Genomic DNA, 19,540 nt, shown 5'->3' on the forward strand with positions numbered 1-19,540 from the left:
GTAAGTAACAAATTGTTAAATCGATTGTTAATACACAATATTTAACATGTAAAGAACTATATTATAATTCAATAAATAATATGTAGTTATGTTTAATAGTTATGAGCATATTTACATCTATATAATCCAGTTAAAATTAGTATTATTTTAAAATAAGTATTAAAAATTATCTATTGTTTCCAAATAGGCAGAAAGAAAAAAAGTTGATCGTATGCGAGCTAATCATGACAAAGATATCAAAAATAAAGAAGCAGAATTGGCAACACTTAAAGGTAAATTAAAAATTTTAGAACAAAATACTGGGGCAGGCGCAAAGAGATTATCAGAACTTAAACAAGAATATGAAGAATCAGTCAAAAGTATGTAATCCTTTTAAGTAACAAATATTATGTTAATTGTGAATGTAAATTATAAGTCATGCTATTTATTCTTCTAGAATTAGAACATTCACTGGCAGTTGAAAAAGCTGAATACGAAGAATTGACTGGTAAATACGAAATGTTGGAAGAAGAACACGTCGTTACAAAAGCACGCCTCACTGTTGAAAAAGAAAAAGCTCAAGGGTATGTATTGTCATATATCCCAAAGATGAATCATTATAACAAGTATATTTTAATTTAACGATTGCAATTAATTTTGTGTTTTTACAGCGAGTTATCACTAGCACAAAAACAACTGAACAATACTATAGAAGAATTGAAGACAATACAAGATACTTATGAAAAACAACTGACAGAATGGAATAAAGAAAAATCTGATTTTCAGGTATAACAGAAAAAAATAAATTGAATTACAACACGTAACACGACATTAGTAAAATTTATTAATGGTTTTTGTATATTTTTAGAAAGAGATTTCATCTTTACAAGAGAGATTATGTGGTGGTGGTTGGGAAGTGGAACGCGCAAGACTAACAGCAAAACTTGAACAACGTGAACGTGAACTTCGCTCTGCCAAAGATACACATGATGTTTTATCACACCACAATGACGCCACTAAGAAAGAAGTACGTATTAACAAATGTAATACGATAAAGTACCGATTTTCTTTAATTGCTATATTATAATAATGATGCTTGCTAATATAATATAAAATATTGAACTAATACAAATTGCAGTTGGAGGAAGCTAAAAGGAAACTTGAAGATTACGAAAAAGTGACAAAAGTACAAAGGACTTTAAAATCAGATAATGCCGAATTAGAACGAGAGCTGGGAGCGCTCAACGCTCGTCTAGAACAAGCAGAGAAAGCAAGAAAGAATGAAATTGCTGAGACTAAAGCACGCTACGAAGCACAAATGAACACAATGCGCGATGAACTTAAGTCGTTGCATAATCAAGTGTCGAGATTTAGAAGAGAACGTGACAATTACAAACAAATGCTAGATTCAGCTCAGAAAGCAGCTGCAGATGTGAAGAACGGCGACAAAAGAGCTCAACGTAATTCAATATCTAGCACGGACGAGGTACGGATATACTAACAACATATGTATATTATACATATCGCATCTTCAACAAAGAGAAAAAAATAACATCTTCTTCATTAAAAATAACAATAAATATTTTTTAAAAAATTAAATAAGTTTTACTATTTCAGGAAGAATATCGTAATAAAGTGGCAATTCTGGAACAGCAGTTGGCCTGCACTGAGGACGAGTTATGCGAAGCTCGCCTTCTTTCGTCAAAGCTTAATACCGAGCTCGTTAGTGAGCGTTCCTCTGCCGAAGTACGCTTGGCTGAAATGCAATCACGGTTAAACGAAGTATGTTTTTTTTATAATAAAATTGAAAACATAAATCAGTGCATCTAATTTTACTAGGTTACATACCATAAATTGTGAATTGAAATTATAAAATTATTAAAGTTTAAACAAATTTTATCTTATTTTGGTAAACAATATTGAAAATGGGGAAACTTTATATAATTATATTAAAAAATATTGTCAAAGCAAAGACAAATAAGGAGGGCACACTATCACAATGTCTGACATCAAACGCGACGACGATTGCGGGTTCGACTGTCTATCGGGGGAAAGAATTGTTTATTTTCCTCGCTCTGGTAACAACTTATCACGCAATCTCGAAAATTGGGCGGAAAGTGAAAAATGGAATGTTGTAACACTTAGTTTCCTCTGTCTGTCCTCCTATATGCGAAATGAAACTTAGATATACATATTTTCTATTATAGTACGAGGAAGAGAGGCTATTGTCATCCGGTAGGGCAAGAGTAGCTGGTTTGGCGACCCGTATGGAGCTGGCTTGGCACAAAGAGCGCGACGAACAGCAAAGGTTACTGCATGAAACGTCCACGTTAGCCAGAGACCTTAGGCAAACACTATTCGAGGTATATATATTTGAAAACTGCATTCTGGTATACTAAATAGTGTACATCTAAATTAATACAATTTTCAGCATTTACTTATGCTTTTTTGACACTACATATTTTATGTACAGTTGGAAAGAGAACGAGAAAAAGAAAGGTTAGATATGAAGAGGAGAATAGAACAATTAAAGAGAACTACGGAAGAGGAAACAGAAGAGGCAAAGAAAAAGGTAATTATTACAATGTGTTGAGGTCGAAAAAATAATATGTTCTGATCATGGAAAAGTTGATATTATATGTAATAATTGTTAACGTAAAAGGAATTTAATATAACAATAATATTTTTTAGGTATCCGAACTGCAATGTGATCTGTTAGAGCTGCGAGACGCGCATGCAAAGTTACGGACGGCTAATGAGAAGCTGCGACGTGATAAAGAACGCCACGACCGAGACCGTGACCAGAACAAACTACTTGTTGCATCTCTGAAACGAGCTCAGCAGGTACTTTAACATGTAACAACTAATAAAAATTACAAATAAATATCGTAATAAAAAAATCATTGCCTAGTGGTATATTAAAACTATGAAAAAATCATTGAATGTTTTATAATTATAATTGCAGGAAGACGACCGAGTAATAACGCAACTCGTAGAAACAATAGACGACCTTATGAAGCAGAGCCCTGATTTGTTCCGTGAACCTTCTGTCAAGCCTGAAAAAACTTTGATGACTCCTACACCTCCAAGGAGAAATAGGGTAACTTATTTGATGTATCTATTTACAAATATTTTTACACAGTTAACATCACTATAATATACCTATATGTTATAGAAAAAATATAAACATACCTAATTAATATTTGCAACTTTACAATGAGTGGTTGAATTACAGTCGTCCAAGTCCCGGTCGCGGTCGGCTACGCCGGAGAGCGCGGAGGCGCGCGCGGCTAGCGACGCCGCCGGCACGGCCGCGCGCCTGCGGCGCCTCACTGACGAGCTGCGCGCCTCGCGCATCGCAGAGCGGCAGCGGCGCCAGCAGGCCACTACTGCTAGACGGTAGCGTTTAAATGGCTAATAAACCTAAAAAGTTGCCACTGAATAATAATAATACTAATACTATAGAAATAATTTGCTATGATTTTATTTATATAAAATTGAATTTATCATATTACGTATGTTTTTACCACAGAGCGATGTCAACTGAACCACGTGACACACTATCAGTCACACCGGTCTCCAGGACTCCCTCACGTGCTCCATCACTTAAAAAACGTTCAGTATCTTTGGAACAAACCACTAAAGAACAGGTAAGAATAGATCATGGTACCAAGCAATGGGCTTAAGGATTGATTATTTTACAACAAAAGGCAAAAAATGTAAATAAATACATTACATTACATAATATATTTATATATAATTTTTCGATTTCGGAAGTTTCCAATAAGATCTAAGAGTCGATAAGTCTAGCGTGAAACTAAAAAAAATACTAAAAAAAAAAAAAAAAAAAATTTAAAATAAAATAAAAAATATATATTTTGCTTTTATCTAGAGCGCTATTTGGAAGACAGTGGACGGCAGCAGTATGTCATCATTAGATGGCGATGCAGATATTCGATCCTTTACCATGCAACGTGATACAAGCCTGGATAGGTATCTAAAGAAATTTTCCATTATATAATTATTATAACTTAATTATTTCAGAAATATTTATACATCAATAATACGCATAATATATATTTATACATAATAATATGTTAATACATTTATAATAATTAACGCCCAATGTTTTAATTTGTAAATTATAAAAGACGATGATGATGTCAAAAAAGGCTTATGTCAAACTAAAGTGTAGGTCTAAATAAGAGTACATTTTATTTTTAGAGACATTCGTGTAATATACACTATTGTATCTTTTTCCATATATTGCAAGCAGTTCACTACAATTTATCGATGGATTTTATCTAATAAGATGAAATTTAAATAATAAAAAATCCACTTAATAAGTAGACCATGGAGTCACATTTTCATAAAATAATAACAATTAAATATGTACTTACTTCACAGTCGATTATCTGGTGGGTCAGCTCAAAGTGATGTACTGCCGTCAGACAAAAAGAAGAAAAAGAAGGGCTTATTCGGTAAATTAAAAGAGTTCACCAAGTCCCGCTCCATCGACGATCATGTTGGGTCAGACGTTGCAGATTTTAGACCAATTGGAACTGTTTCACAAGTAAGCGTCCTTTTGTTTTTACTAAAATAGTTATCGGTAACAGTTTCACTAATTTTTAAATTTAAAAAAACCCAAACCGTGTGATTTAAGTTCTTTAATCATTTTCAATGTTCTATGGTGGCAAAATTATCAAACTACAAAAATTATTATTCATATTTTTAAAGTCTTGTATAATAAAGAAAAAATTAAGAAGAATATATTATGTAAACTGTAAAATTCAGGAGGAAACAACACAATAAAAACTTATTAACGATAATGTTATATATATATTTAATATATATATATATATTTAATATAGGGTTCAGATTCTGATATGAGTGCAGCGGGCAGCAAGAGAGATTTGCGGGGAAGACTATCCGGCATGTTTAGTAGAAAGGGACCACTTAGTCGTACGAGCAGGTATAGTAATAACATCATTAATCTTAATACATGTCGTATTTTCAAAATGTAAAAATAATGTCAGGTATGAAAGTTAGATCACTGTATATAGGAAAATTAATTACTTTTAATAATAGCAAAGTATTAATTTCTTTACGAAAAGTAATGACATCTTATGGACAACATTAACTTATGACGTATCATTCAAAATGGAACTTGACGTTAATATACCTTTTGCATAGTGGGCTTAACATTAATTGGTATGTAGCCATTTATTAAACCTCTACTACTACTACTTTCTAATAATATAAACCATTAAAATTAATTTATATTCTTTCGTTAGTAAGGAGCAAAGTCCCGAGCGTCCCGGCAGCGCGACCAGCAGTACTACCGGCCTCGCGCCCACGAAGCCAATACTGCGTAACGCCAGTGCGAATACGCTGTCACGAGCCACCACCAAATCGGTTAGTATTATCACATTTTTTAGATTCATGTATCTATTTTCAAGACTCAGTATTCTTACCAGAGAGGGGAAATGAAAATAAGTCGCCCCCTTGAGTAGGAATCGAACTGACATCCGTCGTGGATACGATCGTCTCTATTTACTGACTATTTATTTATACATTTACGTTTTGTTATTAAATTTATATTTATATTACAGATATTACAGAGCGAGTCACCCGCAAGAGCCGCGAGCACAACACCCGGCGCGAAGAGGAAAGGAAAATAATCAATATATTAGTGTTTAGCCTTTTTTTTATTACATTTTTCCAACGTCCTATGAATATTCCACATAGCTTATAATATCACATACATATCAGATAGAACTATGATGAAAACTAACAGACTATGCTTCCTCGCTCCTTGCTAACTTCCTTGCAATGATTGTAACAAAAAAATATAATTAAAAACTGTTGAATAAAATAGCAATGTCTCATTCCACACCGGGTATAATTTTTACATACTGATATAAAAACGTGAACTTAAAAAAAACGAAAAGTACTTCTTGGAGCCAGTTGCAGTTGTAATGGCTAGCTTTGGTCCATAAGATTGGATTCGACGCCCGAGCCGGTAGAGTCCTTGAGTATGGATTCGAATATCGGCTGTAGGTCCGGGAACGATTTGATCTGAGTCACAAAGTCCATTATGTGGGGGTTTTTATCTGAGAATATAAAATAAATATAATAAAAGTTAATTGGATTGACAAAAATAGGAGATAGTATAACAACAAAGAATACATTGACAACTGTTAAGAACTGCAGCGCAGCGTCAACACATTGAGTAATGTATGAGCTGACTTATATTATAAAGTTAATACATAACATTCCATTTCTTCGTTCTGGTGTCAAAGCGCGGCGTTGAGTTAAGCCACTCAACACGCAATGCCTCCAGAATTCGGCACAAAGTGAGGAACGGAGTGTCTTAACACGAGGTTCCCTCTGCCTACCCTGCTGTGTGTGGGATACAACGTGAAGCTGATTTATTTTTTTTAGTACACAACATTAAACTGTGGTTTAAAAAACACATGTACGTAGAATGTATTATTTATCTTCACCTGCTTAATACAATTAAAATGAAAGAGATTTTGCTAAAAATAAATAGTGTTTTTTTCAAACAAATTAATAAAATTATTTTGCCCCATTTGTATAAATCTATGAAAGCGACACCGTACACGCTATATGCATAAAGATAAAAAATAATTTAATCCGTTAGAATATATATATGCATTACCTGCATCAGGAATTTGGAGTAAGGCAGCCGCGGCGCGTAAAGCGGAACGTTTCAGCTCGTCCTGTTTCTCATACTCTTGCTTTACGGAGTTCGCCTTCACTTTCATAGTGCATGTGGCACGTAATGGTTCTATTAAGCTTTCCAATCCTGTATACGTAAGAAAATTAATATTATTAATTTCATGATTTTATGCTTAGTTTCTGTATTAAGGTGCCTAATAAACCAGGGGTTTTATTTGTACAGAATTTCCCGCATATCAGGATACGCAGACAGAACTTAATGTCCTTAACACTAGGTCTCGTCTCGTCTCTCTCCGTTCTCCACTTATCGCTTTTGAAACGTTACGTATTGAAGGGCGTCAATGCTGCGCTTTGTTTACCAGAACAAAGGAATTACAGTAATTAAAATATACCATTTCTTTGAGTTAGGAAATGGTGCCCGTGAGCGAGCCCGCAAGTCGCGTTTACATTCAGACTGCTGCTGCAAATTATTGTCCCACTGCTCCAAAACGGCCTCGATATTTCATTTCAACAATAAGTCTATAATGACTCATACCAATAAAGCCTTAAACATGTTAAGGGGCAGAGTTATGTTTAGTCTTGTGTGTCGGGGTGCAGTGTGAACCTTGTCGGGCTATACAATCCGTTGAAACAGACGACTCACTCTGCAGCACGACAGTTGGGCACAGGTGCGCCAAGCGCGCGCACATTAGATGCGTAAGCATCTTGATGTCGTAGTGGTCGCGCAGGCCGTCCTCCACGTGGCGCAGGAACTCAAACACGTCCACGCGGTCCAGGCACGTGCCGAGCAGCGTGTACATGCACTCGAACGCCGCCTTGCGCAGGTCCAGCCCGTCGTCCACTGAGTGCTTGAAGGGACCCATCTCCACCTCTCTTATTAGCTCTTTCTGTTACATCATTAAATGTATTACTTAACGTGACGAAAAAAATATATAAAGAATTGAGAGAATGATATATAAAGAAATCAATCAAATAAATTCTATACTACCACCGCACTGGCTTAAATACATATTACACCAAAATTACCACATTAAAATCCACAATACCTTAACTTTAGTCTCAGCGTATATACTAGGCAGCACCGCCGGCAACAGATCGCGTACTAGCGACGGCTTATTATGGGCGGCGGAGTTAAACGCCACGAGAGCTACGCGCCGCACACCCAGCTCCGAGTCGCGCAGAGGCACTAAGAGTTCCGCCATGCATGCGCGTAACATACCGTCTATGGCTTGCGGCTGGAAGATATAAGTTATTGATTGTAAATAATTTATTATATATTGTTTTCTACATCACACTTTTTTTTATTTTCACACTGTTTTCCGCATATAGCAGGGTGGGCAAAGGGAACCTAAACACTACATTCCCCACTTTCCACCAATTTTTAAGATATTGCGTGTTAGACGGTTGAGCTCAACGCCATTTGTTTTCGTTTTAGTAGAGTGGTTCTTACCAGAATGCACACGGTTGCATTTACAGTAAGTTTGGGAGTGTTTAGACGCTAAGTTGCCTCTGCCTACTCTACTACATGCGGCATACAACTAAGTAAGTAAGCCAAATGAAACTAGTATTTTATCTATACATTGTACAATACAAATATAATACAAACCTGGTCAGAAATAGTAAATTTGACAGCAGTAACAGCAGTCGTCCTTGTGAGCGGTTCAGGTGACTTGAGAAATTCTTTCAGATGAGGCAGTAAGTCTTGAGGTTCGAGTAGACACAATTTACCTAAACATTCAGCAACCTATAAAGGAAATAATATTAAAAATAACAGTAACAAGTTTTTTCACGCAGCTATTTACGCTCTGATAGACAAAGCGGGACATTAAGATTTCCTACTCTTATAGTAAACGGAATGTTGAGATGTGTGTGAAGACTACATTCCCTCTGCATAATCTGCTTTGTTAAAAAGGCGTGAAGATGCAACAAGTATTTCTTAATCATAAATAAAAATCAGCTTCATGCATAGAGGAGGGTAGGAAGAGAGTACTCTCTTCCTACCCTAGTGATAAGACATTATATGTTCCCCACTTTCCGCCAAATTTTTCGAGGCATCGTGTGCTGAGTGGGATAACTCAACGCCGGGCATTTGCCATGGTGCCAGAACGAAGAAATGAAAATAATAATAAATAATAATTTATTTCCCCGAGTGGGGATCGAAATCACAAACGGCGCATCACAAACAGAGACACTCTTGTGCCCTTGCGCCGCGACCGCCTCTAATTATTATTATTATATTTATTTTCTTAATAAGTATGTAGTTAATTTTATAAACATTTATATATGTGAACTTACAACATTGCGAGATCCTTCCTCCGTACATTGGCAGTGCTTGGAGAGCTGTACCCATATTTGAGGTATGAAAGGCCTCAGCGCTTCAACACCTTCTGGAGTACATGATTCGCACACGATTATCTATATAAAAATAACATAGTAAAAAGATTATTATTGATTTTTATTACATTAATAATAAAATAATCACATTTGCTTTTTTTAACAACTTCTTTATGTTATTTTATGTCACATATTTAAAATTATTTCAAGTGCTTGTATTATACAAGTACTTGAATTAACTGTTCATTTTAAATTACACTTTTTTATTCCCTTCATCCTTACGTGATGCCAACGCGTGATATCATGAATTTAGGATAAAAGTAGACAACGAAGTGTCTTAACACTAAGGTCCTTCTGCCTATCACGCGATAGATGTGGGATTTAGGGGTAAAACTAAAAATAACATTCAAAAAGTATAAAAACAAAGTCTTTACCTCTCTAAGAGAATGTAGCAGCAAATACTGTCTTTTAGGCTGAGCTTCAATTTCATTGAGTATAAAAGGCAAAAACTCCGGTAGATTGCCGACCGCCACTGATCCGAGTGCGTAACTGGCTGCCGACTTCACCTCTTCGGAGGATGGCGCGAAGGAATTTAGTAGCACCTCTTTTAAATTGGAAATCGAACTGAGGTCTCTGTGTTAACAATACAAATAACTTTACTTTAATGTTTATAAAACACTAACAATTCCTTAAGCAGGATGATTTATATGTACTACTTTACTTTTATACAATATATTTAACCAAAATATACACATGTATGAATGATAATCTTAGCTTATAAAATTATTTGAAATATACAATTTTGAGTTTCATTAATAGAGGAATTCTATGCCATAAGAGCCTCAAAAAGTAAATAGAATCTTACAAAATAAAATAAAAATCAAGAGGCCGTAAAGAGATAGTCTCTGTCTGTTAGCGCGATTGACGTAGATCCATGGATTCCAATTCAAGGAATATAGTATATTCACTTTATCGCTTTGGTAAAAAGACGCATACGTCGAAAATTGACTAAAAAGTAGCTTAACACTAAAATTAAAACAAATTCACGTACAAATGCCTCCCAATCTCGGCCAGCGCCAGCAGCGCGAACATGTGCTGCGTATCGGAGGGCGGGTGCGTTGCGTCGCGCAGGAACCCGCGCGTGATGTCCAGCGCGTCCGTGCCGCCCGACACGACCACCGCCGCCACGCACTTCGCCAGTGAGTGGTAAGCCTGCCAAACACCACTGGTATGACGTCAAGTGTGAATAGGACTCGCCCACCGATGGTACCGAAGACGGTACTAAGCTCTTTTGAAGAATTTAGCTTTCATACAAACAAACAAAAAGTAAATCCGTCCAGTACTTCCAGAGATCTTAGCATTTAAACAAACAAACAAACTTTCCCATGTTATTATATTAGTATAGATATTAATGTCACTTAGCTACGATATCTTGAAAAAAAGATCTTAAACAGACCTTTTCACAGTTCTGTCCGTCGGAAATGAAAGTGATTCTGTAAGGGTTCAGTACAGTTTTGAATCCTACAAAAACGACAATGAACCCCAAAAAATCAAACGCAGGCTTTTACGTACAGACTAGCCAGTGAAATTTTTTTGACAAAGTACTCAAAATCAAAGTCGACACTCCACTCTTTTAACAAATGCAACAACTACAAAAAAAAAAACAAATAAATCAAAGAAAAATAGAACTACAAAAGCACACAATATACACAAAAATTACCTGTTTAATATGATGCGCGGTGGCAGCGTGGTCGGCATTAGCATGCACCGGCGCCACCAACAGCGCTAGGAGCTCGCGGCGAGAGCACCCCGCCACGTCCGCTGTGACTAGCGCGGAGAGAACACCCACCATCGCCTTTAACGCTCCACCTGGTGATATATGTATCTTTGTGAATATCATGTTTTTTCTGTTCGTATACTTTGTTTTTTTACTGTTATTTGCACTGTACTCTCACCACTGTCTTGATTAATATGCCCTTCCACTGGTTGACTGGAAGAGGTATTTTTAGAAATATTTCTAATTTTTCTTTTGACAAGGGTTGGCATATGCCAACCCTTGTCAACTAACTTTTCATATTATGTTACTATATATTTTGTTTTGTGCAAAAACCGTCACCCTCTACCGTCAAACCGTCAAACTCTATTCCCACTTAAGGTAAGGAAACAAAGCGCACCGTTAAGTTCCGCCACTCTACATACAATATCTCGAAAATTCGTTGGAATGTAGTGTAGTACCTTGCAAGAGCGGCGAGCGCGCCAGCGCCAGTATATTGGGCGTGAGCGCGTGGCGTGCGTCGGGCGTGAGTGCGGCGGGGCAGCGCGCGCACGCGCCGCGCACCAGTGCCAGCGCAGTCTGCGCGCAGTGCAGGTCCGCCTCGCAAACCAGCGCCGGCACCTCCGTCAGCACCTGCGGATGTACACGCACATCCACCGTACGAACAAACGTATCTTGAAGGAAACTCTTTATATAGGGATTCATATAAAAAGTTTCTTTTAAGATATGTTTGGTTATAAAAATAAATATCATTATTTAAGGACAACGTCGTAACATAAGTGGCACCTCTGTCGACTGTAAGCATAACAGTTGTAAGTTTAATTAACTCTCATTTGCGGGATTACTAATAAAAATATTTAAAGTTGTGATTACAGCAAAGTACAATATTTAAAAAAACACTATGGCCAAAGCCGATTGCGACCGTCGGGGCGCAGCAGCACACTCTGACTGTAAAAGCGATAGTTGTAGATTCGACTGCTACTCAGCAAAATTAATTATTTTTATCTTCCCTACGTCGCAACGCAACATACACGCAACGTCTAGAAAATCAGACGGAAAATGCGGAAGAAAATATCCTAACACTGGACTCCTTCTGCTTACATACATTGTCTTCTAAAAAAATGTTTCTTACCTTACTTAATAGCTCTATACTAATAGCATTGCTGTAATTTTGTACTAGGGTATCCAACAACACTAGGGTAGACAGTTTTAAAGCTCTCTGATTTTTTCTCAAGAATGAACCCAATATAGGGACGACATCACACTGCAAATTAAAATATAAAAGCTTATAAAGTAATATACACTATTTGCAGTAGAATTTCACTAATCTGGCAATATCAAGCAGAAGTAAGGTTGTGACACAAACTTGTGAATTATACATCTCTGGCACTTTAATAGCGGAACTCTTCAGAGGTTCCTAGTAAGCCACATGACGTAATTTATAGTCCTGGTAACATACTTATAACACACAATAAAAGCATGCTTTAATTTTTTTTTATTTGTATATTTTTTGAGTGGGTGATTGTAAAAGCGACATTTATGGGATTGTAATGTACTCTCGGGGAATGTAATGTATAATATTTACATTTCCTCGCTCTACTAATGAGATAAAGCGCGGCGTTGAGTACCACCAGTCACGTGGAATGCCTCATAAATTCGGCGAAAAGTGGGTAACGAAAGTGTCTTATTGCAGAACGTGAAAGAGAAGAGAGTTAGCATTAGGTTGTCATGTTCCCTATGCCTACTATGTAAGGATTACGGCGTAAAGCTAAATATATATATATATATATATATATATATATATATTTAAAAAACTTACCAAAATAGGCCGTAAATCAATATGGAGAGGTGAAGAGGCAATTTTAGTGAGAGCCTTCACGGTAGTTAAACGTGTAATTTCATTACGCAATCTTTCTAAAAATATCGGTAGGCAAACTGGAAGCTCATTCTGTAACAAGCAAATTTTATAGTTTTATTTTTTAATCATAATTCATAAAAAAAGAGGGTGTCGTGGCCCAAGGGCACAAAGGTGAGACTGTTACGCGACGATTGTGGGTTCGATGCCCACTAGAAGGTAGGAATTATTATTTATTAATATTTTCATTTCTTCATCCTAGCACAATTACAACAAATTAAATAAATTATTTGTCTAATTGTGGCTAGAGGTAATTCTACCCAGTCTCACATGTATAAGTATATAAAAATTACAAAAAGGAACTGTAGGACTTTTGTAGGACTTTTTGACTTTTACTTTTACAAAAAGGAAAGTATTTTTATTATTAAAAACGATAAATAATCATAAAACACCTCTAAATAATCTCCAAAGTGACATATGAGCTGTCCGCAGGCGGCGATGGCGCGCTCCTTCACCTCCTGGTCCATGTCAGCGGCGCGCAAGCGCACCAGGGCGCACTCGTACATCGCCGGCACGAACTGTTGCAGCTCCTCCGCTGGCTCCTCAGTGCCTATGGTTTCTGAAGACGATATTTTATATTATATTACGTTCACGTTTATTTTATAATATATAGGCGTTTAGTTCCGCCATTCAACACGCAATCAATGCCTTCAGAATTCGGCAGCCAGTAGGCAACGGAGTGTGTTAACACTAGGTTTCCTCTGATTTATTTATTTATTTTATCAACTTTTACAACCTATTTTCTTTTCTTATCATCGCCGTCAGTGCAATACCTTGTATCTGCATTTTTTGGTAAAAAAGATTTTTCGTGTAAATTATTACTAATATAATTATTACTAGAACTATACGCACCTAGCGGACGCATGACCTTGACGAGCGTCTGCAGCACGCGCAGCGCCTCGGCGGTGACCTTGTAGAAAGGGTCGTGCACGCACGCCAGCACGGCCGGCAGCAGCGAGGCCGCGTGCGCGCGCATGCCGCGCCCATGCCCGCGCACCAGCCACACCACGAACACCAGCGTCTCGATCTTCATCGACGACGACGTGCCCTTGTCCCTGCGGAAGTAGTATGGTGTGATGACTTACAAGTTAAAATAGCGTTTGTATAAAGTTAGTAAATAGTAAAAATATGAAACCAGTCGTAATAATTTGAATACCAACCCTATAAATAGTGGTTTCGATATAAAAATAATAGCTTAAAATAAGTTATAAACAACATGAGATACAAAAAATTTACAAAGAAAAATTAAACAGATGCGAACCATCCAAGACCGGGATGGCTAGCGCTATAGTAGGGAAACGTATGTTATATATTCAATATACAATAACAGCCGTAAAAAATATAGCTACATACGTAAGCGCCGGCGTGAGGGTGCGTATGACGCGTGCGGCATAGTCGGCGAGGCAGCCGGGGGCCGCCACCAACAGCTCGCGCAGCAGCGCCAGTGCGCAGGCTCGTGCGCGCACGCTGCGACCGCGGATCACGCGCAACGCGCCGCGCACCACGCCCGGCACCTGGATTGCAACAGGCCATATTAACACCCATCACTCTCTTTACTTCCTCCACGTCATTCCTTTTATTGTATCTTTCATTACCATTTTTGAACCATAGAATTAGAATTTAAAACTATCTTCAAGAATTCCTACATTCATATGACAAGTAGACAATAAAAAAGTTACAAAAATAATAAGCAATGGTATGGTAATGGTATGATTTTTCCGTGCTCAATTCACATTAAAATATAAACTTATGTTTCATATAAAATATAAGTACATAAAATATAAAAATTACCCGTTGCAGTAACAGCGTCTGCGGCTCGCTGTCGGCCGGCGTGAGCGAGTGCAGCGCGGGCGGCGGCCGCGTGGCGCGCAGCAACGCTGTATACGCGCTTAGTATATCACACTTTACGTTCTCTTCACGTTCTGCAATATAATAATTTTACATTTTTTTATTTCTCGCTTTTGTCCCGGATATAGTACAGTAAGCAGAGACAAAATGTTAAGACATATCGTTATCTACTTTCCGTTAAATGTTAAGATATATCTAAAATATGGTGTCCATAAAATTTTTTTTGATGTTTTTTTTAAAACATCTAAAAAAAATTAATTGATACTATATTTTAATTTTAAAAAAATGGTTTGACTAATTAGTGAAAAAATTTAAATTAATATTAGATGATTTACTCATTTTTATGAGACCGTCGTAACGCAGAGGCACAGCGTCTGACAGTAAACACGACAGTTGTGGGCTCGATTCCGACTCGAGGGAATGAATTATTCTTATCTCTGTCTTGGCTTTGTTGAGTTCCACCACTGAATACGCGATGTCTTGAAAACTTTTTAGAAAGTGGGGAACAGAGTGCCTTAACACTATGTTCTCCCTGCCTACCCTGCTATATATAGAACAAGCGGACGCCCGCAGCTTCGCTTACGTATTTAGGGGTGAATTCTAATAAACCATGAAACATGTGTTCAATGAAATATTTTTAAAAGTCTAAATTTCAAATTTTATAAAAATCGGTGGCGTTTTAAAGATTTTTCCAAACAAACTTTCATCCCCTTATTTGCACCCTTAGGGGGTGAATTCTAGAAAAACATGAAAGACATGTTCAATTAAATATTTTTAAGAGTCTAAATTTCAAATTTTATAAAAATCTGTGGCAATTTAAGAATTTTTCCATACAAACTTTCAACCCCTTATTTGCACCCTTAGGGGAAGAATTCTAGAAAACCATAAAACATGTGTTCAATTAAATACTTTTAAGAGTCTGAATTTCAAATTTTATAAAAATTGGTGCTGATTAAAAAAGAACTATACAAACTTTCAACCCCTTATTTGCACCCTTAGCGGGAGAATTCTAGAAAACTATGAAACACGTATTCAATTAAATACTTTTAAAACTCTAAATTTCAAGTTTTATAAGAATCAGTGCCGATTTTTTTTTTTCCATACAAACTTTCAACCCCTATCTCACCCCTTTAGGATTAAAATTTTACTAAATCCCTTCTTAGTGGATGTCCAGATTACGAAAGTAAACACCTGTCCAAATTTCACGTTTCTACGCACAGCGGTTACGGCTGTGCGTGCGTCTTACAAGTCCTTTTATATATATAGAAGATATTGAAAAACTAACACAAAAAATTAAGTCAATACTAGACGATTTACTTACCTTTAAATCTTGCAATTAAAGCTGGAGATACAGTTTTATACATTTCAGCTAACAATTCATGACGAGTAGCAATGACAGACTCCAAGCATTTGGCTGCTGCCCGTCTTACCTACAAAATCAATATTTAAATATTCAACACATTCTGTATTAGGTGGTGGAGCTCAACGCCGCACATAATTGACTCAAACCACGAACGGTCACTTTTATACTCTTCATACTTTCAGCTGTGTGCTGTCAGCCAGGCACTCAGTAAGTTATACAAAAGATTTAAAAAAACAATAACTAGTTGTATGTGAATATTAAATAAGATCACAAAACATATCCTCCACTATCAACTACTATTTAAAGATACTGGGTAGTGGAACCAAAATAAGACAAAGCCAAATTTCCAACTTCCTTACCTTCCAAGACATGTCATCATCATCAGAGTACTCTTCAGAGTCAGACTCAGGGTCTACTTCTGGTTCAAAAGATTCATCTTCCATCTCTTCATCTTCACCCAGGCTTTCATCATCATCTTCATAGTTGTAATTTGGATCATATGTGATCATTTTTAAACAAAGTTCAATAATCTAAAATAAAAATTTATTTATTTAGCACTTTAAAAACAAATACTTATTATTTTTTTACCCTCATGCTATCTCCCGCACGTAATGGGATATGAAGAGAGAACCTGAGAACTTAATGTTCAACTCCGTTTCTATTAAGACGGTTACATTTTTCACATTCCACCAAATTTTCTAGGCATTGTGTGTTGAATGGTAGAGGTCTACAGGCACAGGCCTTGCCTCGTTACCAAAGCGAGAAAATGGAAATGTAAAATATTTCATTTCCCTGAGTGTGAATTGAACCCACAACCGTTGTGTTACAGTTGCCATTTCTTTAAAACATAATAATGTAATGGTAGCGATATTTTCTATACTTTTGTAAGCATTAAATTAACTACAATAGAGTAATAATTTTATTAATTTTTATTATCTGTCAATATTGATGTCTATGAGAGATTTTACACGAAAAATTAGTTCAATACTTTATTGCAATAAAGAAACAGAGTTCTTCATCTTAAATATAATTAAATTAATAATTATTAATATATAATATAAAATTATGTACCACAAAAAAAATATTACAATACAATATCCCAATGCATTAAGAACAGTGTCTCAACACGGTTCCCTCTGCCTACCCTGCTACACGTAAGATTCAGCTTCATGCTGAATAAAAATTTATGACATACAAATTGAGTTTTCCAAATATGAGGATACATACAAAACAATATCCTTACAAGATTTCTTTGACTTACTGTGGGAATATGAGGCTGAACTTCTTTAGGGCACTTAAGTATAAATGCTTCTAATGCCTGTAAACAATGTTCACGCAATTCTTCATCTGTATCAGTAGAATACTTCAAAACTTCAGGTGCTACTCTCCATAGCTGCTCTCCAAATCTGTGACCAGCTTGGCGGCTGAATTAAAAATATAAATTAAATCTATATTACATATTATGGTAGGGTAGGCAAAGGCCTAGAATTATAATTAAAAGAAGGCAGTCTATTCACTGCTTAACGCCCCATGTTCATGTGGCGAAACTCAAATACTCACTTTGTTTCGTTACCAAAGTAGGATTAAAGTAATTCATTCAGAGTATGAAACCAATAACTGTTCATATACCATCAATTAGTGTACCGCTGTGCTATGACACCCTTTTTATATTTTATCACGAATTCTTATTTTATCACAAATTATTATTATTCTTATATAAAACTGTTTAAAATCGTATTTTATTGTTATATTATTTAAAAATGATGCAGTTTGACAAAAAACTATTTTACACTTACCAAACAGAAGCAATGCATTGTATATGAGTACGACTAACACTGGAAGATGTAGATGAACTCAGACCTTCTAACAGATGATCAATAAGTTTATTGTAGAGTGCCGCATTACATGACATTACCAAATGAGATAATGCTACTATGGTGCGTTTGCGTACTGCCTAAAAATAAATTATATAAAAATTTAAACAAAATTAAATAGATCTTTTTTATTATTATCTTATATAAGCATCAGTTAAGTAAAGTTAAAAAAGTTATCCATTTAAATTCTTCAAATTCTTCAAATTAAGTATATTTCATGTGACATGGTACTTGCCTGACGAGGAGAAGCCAACTGAGGAAGTAAAGAGTTGAGCAACATCGGATGAAAAGAGATTAACAAGCCTCCAAATCTACTGAGCAAGTCAGCCAAAATATCTAAAGCCTCTAATTGGACAGATACATCTTCTTGCTGAAAAGAAATATCATAATTCTTGTTCTGTTTCATTTGGCCACAATGGCATATATAAAATATATTAAAAATATATTTTATATCTGCCATATGCCAATATATTAAAAATATATTTTATATATGGCTAAAAATATATTAAAAAGGATTTAATTAAATCAGCTTCATGCTCTATTTTGTGGGGTACAAATCAGGGTAGACTGAGGGAACTTAGTGTTAAGATACTCCATTCTCCACTTTCTGCTGAATTCTGAAAGTATGGTGTGTTGAGGGAAACTCTATGCCGCACTTTTCCTCTACACCAGGGTGATTAAATAGAAATATAAATATTTATTTTCTTCAAGTAGGGATCGAAGACAACCAGTCACATTTACAATAACACTTTGTGTCCCTTTGCCCCCTAGCCTCTTAAATTATATGTAATTCACAAATCTACACATATATTTATATTAACTTTAGTGACATAAAACTAATTACTATTTACCTTTTCAATTGCACTACTTAATCTTCCAGTAATTTTTTTACACACATTTGCTGCAAGAGTATTTGATCCTAAGGGTAGTTCTGATATAACTGTCTTTAAACCAATGCTGCTAATATCTCTCAGTTGTTCAGTATCAGACAGCATATTCGCACAAAGGGTTTCAACAATTCCTTCCACTTGATATTCTTTAACTTTATTAACCAATGGACCGAGACTGTAAGAATAAATTTAATGTTAAATAATGTGATACCTTTATTCTATGTATGATATAAGAATAATATATCATAATTATTTTACCATTTCACTGCCAAATTTTGAACTTCTCCATTCTTATCCTCGAGCAAGCGGAGTAGCATCTTCACAACTTTTCTTTCTGAATCATCATCAAGTTTTATACTATCTTTTTGTAATTCAGTCATTAGATCATTTGTAGCCATAAATCTGAAGTCTTTATCATTCGATGTCATCTGTAATTAAAAATAATAATTTAATAAATTAAATTAATTAGGATAAACCAAAATTGCAAAAACAATTTAATATTCTATATTTTTTGACAATTTGTTATCCTAAGCACCGGTTACCTTCTCAAGAAGATTTGCAATTTGATACGAAACACTAGCCATTTTTAATATCTTTAAAACTGTATATTATATTTCCAACAAATAAAAAACATGTGAGGCACTATTTTACACGAATTAAACAGTGAATTGTAGACATTTGAATTAATCAGAAAACAACCTATTGCCAGCGAAATAATCGAAAAATAATGCTACCAAATCTGTCTGTTTAATTTTTTTATACAAATTATAAAAGGAATATGACCTGACATTATACAGCCTAAATATAAAATTATCAACATAAAAAACATCAAGGTTCAAAAAATCGCAAATAAAAATCAAA

At 35.7% G+C, this 19,540-nt stretch overlaps 2 protein-coding genes across 4 annotated transcripts in view; one reads left to right on the forward strand and one right to left on the reverse strand.

Moving 5' to 3' along the window:
- LOC146535772 (uncharacterized) overlaps positions 1-5,854 on the forward strand; it is a 20,189-nt gene extending 14,335 nt beyond the window's left edge. For all 3 annotated transcript variants that reach the window (XM_085191503.1, XM_085191504.1, XM_085191505.1), the window contains 17 exons: positions 188-359; positions 437-563; positions 651-765; positions 848-1,006; positions 1,118-1,465; positions 1,597-1,761; positions 2,187-2,342; positions 2,453-2,551; positions 2,671-2,823; positions 2,945-3,079; positions 3,215-3,378; positions 3,512-3,629; positions 3,872-3,972; positions 4,387-4,552; positions 4,851-4,951; positions 5,274-5,394; positions 5,601-5,854. In XM_085191503.1, coding sequence (XP_085047629.1) covers positions 188-359; positions 437-563; positions 651-765; positions 848-1,006; positions 1,118-1,465; positions 1,597-1,761; positions 2,187-2,342; positions 2,453-2,551; positions 2,671-2,823; positions 2,945-3,079; positions 3,215-3,378; positions 3,512-3,629; positions 3,872-3,972; positions 4,387-4,552; positions 4,851-4,951; positions 5,274-5,394; positions 5,601-5,660 — 2,460 coding nt within the window. In that variant the 3' untranslated portion in view covers positions 5,661-5,854. The remainder of the gene's footprint in view (positions 1-187; positions 360-436; positions 564-650; positions 766-847; positions 1,007-1,117; positions 1,466-1,596; positions 1,762-2,186; positions 2,343-2,452; positions 2,552-2,670; positions 2,824-2,944; positions 3,080-3,214; positions 3,379-3,511; positions 3,630-3,871; positions 3,973-4,386; positions 4,553-4,850; positions 4,952-5,273; positions 5,395-5,600) is intronic.
- Positions 5,667-19,437, reverse strand: Cand1 (Cullin-associated and neddylation-dissociated 1). The gene is made up of 24 exons (XM_085191512.1): positions 19,222-19,437; positions 18,938-19,107; positions 18,641-18,854; positions 18,021-18,159; positions 17,712-17,865; positions 17,177-17,339; positions 16,275-16,445; positions 15,874-15,982; positions 14,496-14,626; positions 14,058-14,218; positions 13,557-13,759; positions 13,097-13,263; positions 12,609-12,737; positions 11,922-12,053; positions 11,251-11,422; positions 10,736-10,884; positions 10,067-10,227; positions 9,450-9,648; positions 8,977-9,096; positions 8,288-8,425; positions 7,728-7,916; positions 7,325-7,568; positions 6,662-6,808; positions 5,667-6,092 (listed from the first exon to the last, which is right to left on the reverse strand). Exons 1-24 carry the CDS (start codon positions 19,261-19,263, stop codon positions 5,962-5,964), a joined length of 3,735 nt encoding a protein of 1,244 aa, XP_085047638.1. The 5' UTR covers positions 19,264-19,437; the 3' UTR covers positions 5,667-5,961.
- Between the last annotated feature and the right edge of the window lie 103 nt (positions 19,438-19,540).

This window comes from Heliconius melpomene, chromosome 10, assembly GCF_056956725.1.
Source record: "Heliconius melpomene rosina isolate 202511_hmr_F chromosome 10, ASM5695672v1, whole genome shotgun sequence".
NCBI classification, from domain to species: domain Eukaryota; kingdom Metazoa; phylum Arthropoda; class Insecta; order Lepidoptera; family Nymphalidae; genus Heliconius; species Heliconius melpomene.

Coding starts and splice junctions, on each gene's coding strand:
- Cand1 (XM_085191512.1), bottom strand. CDS start 19,263: ATGGCTAGTGTTTCGTATCAAATTGCAAATCTTCTTGAGAAG. Junction 13,760..14,057: donor ACCCTCACGCCGGCGCTTAC/GTATGTAGCTAT, acceptor CTACTTCCGCAG/GGACAAGGGCACGTCGTCGT. Junction 12,054..12,608: donor TTGATTTACGGCCTATTTTG/GTAAGTTTTTTA, acceptor TTTAATTTGCAG/TGTGATGTCGTCCCTATATT.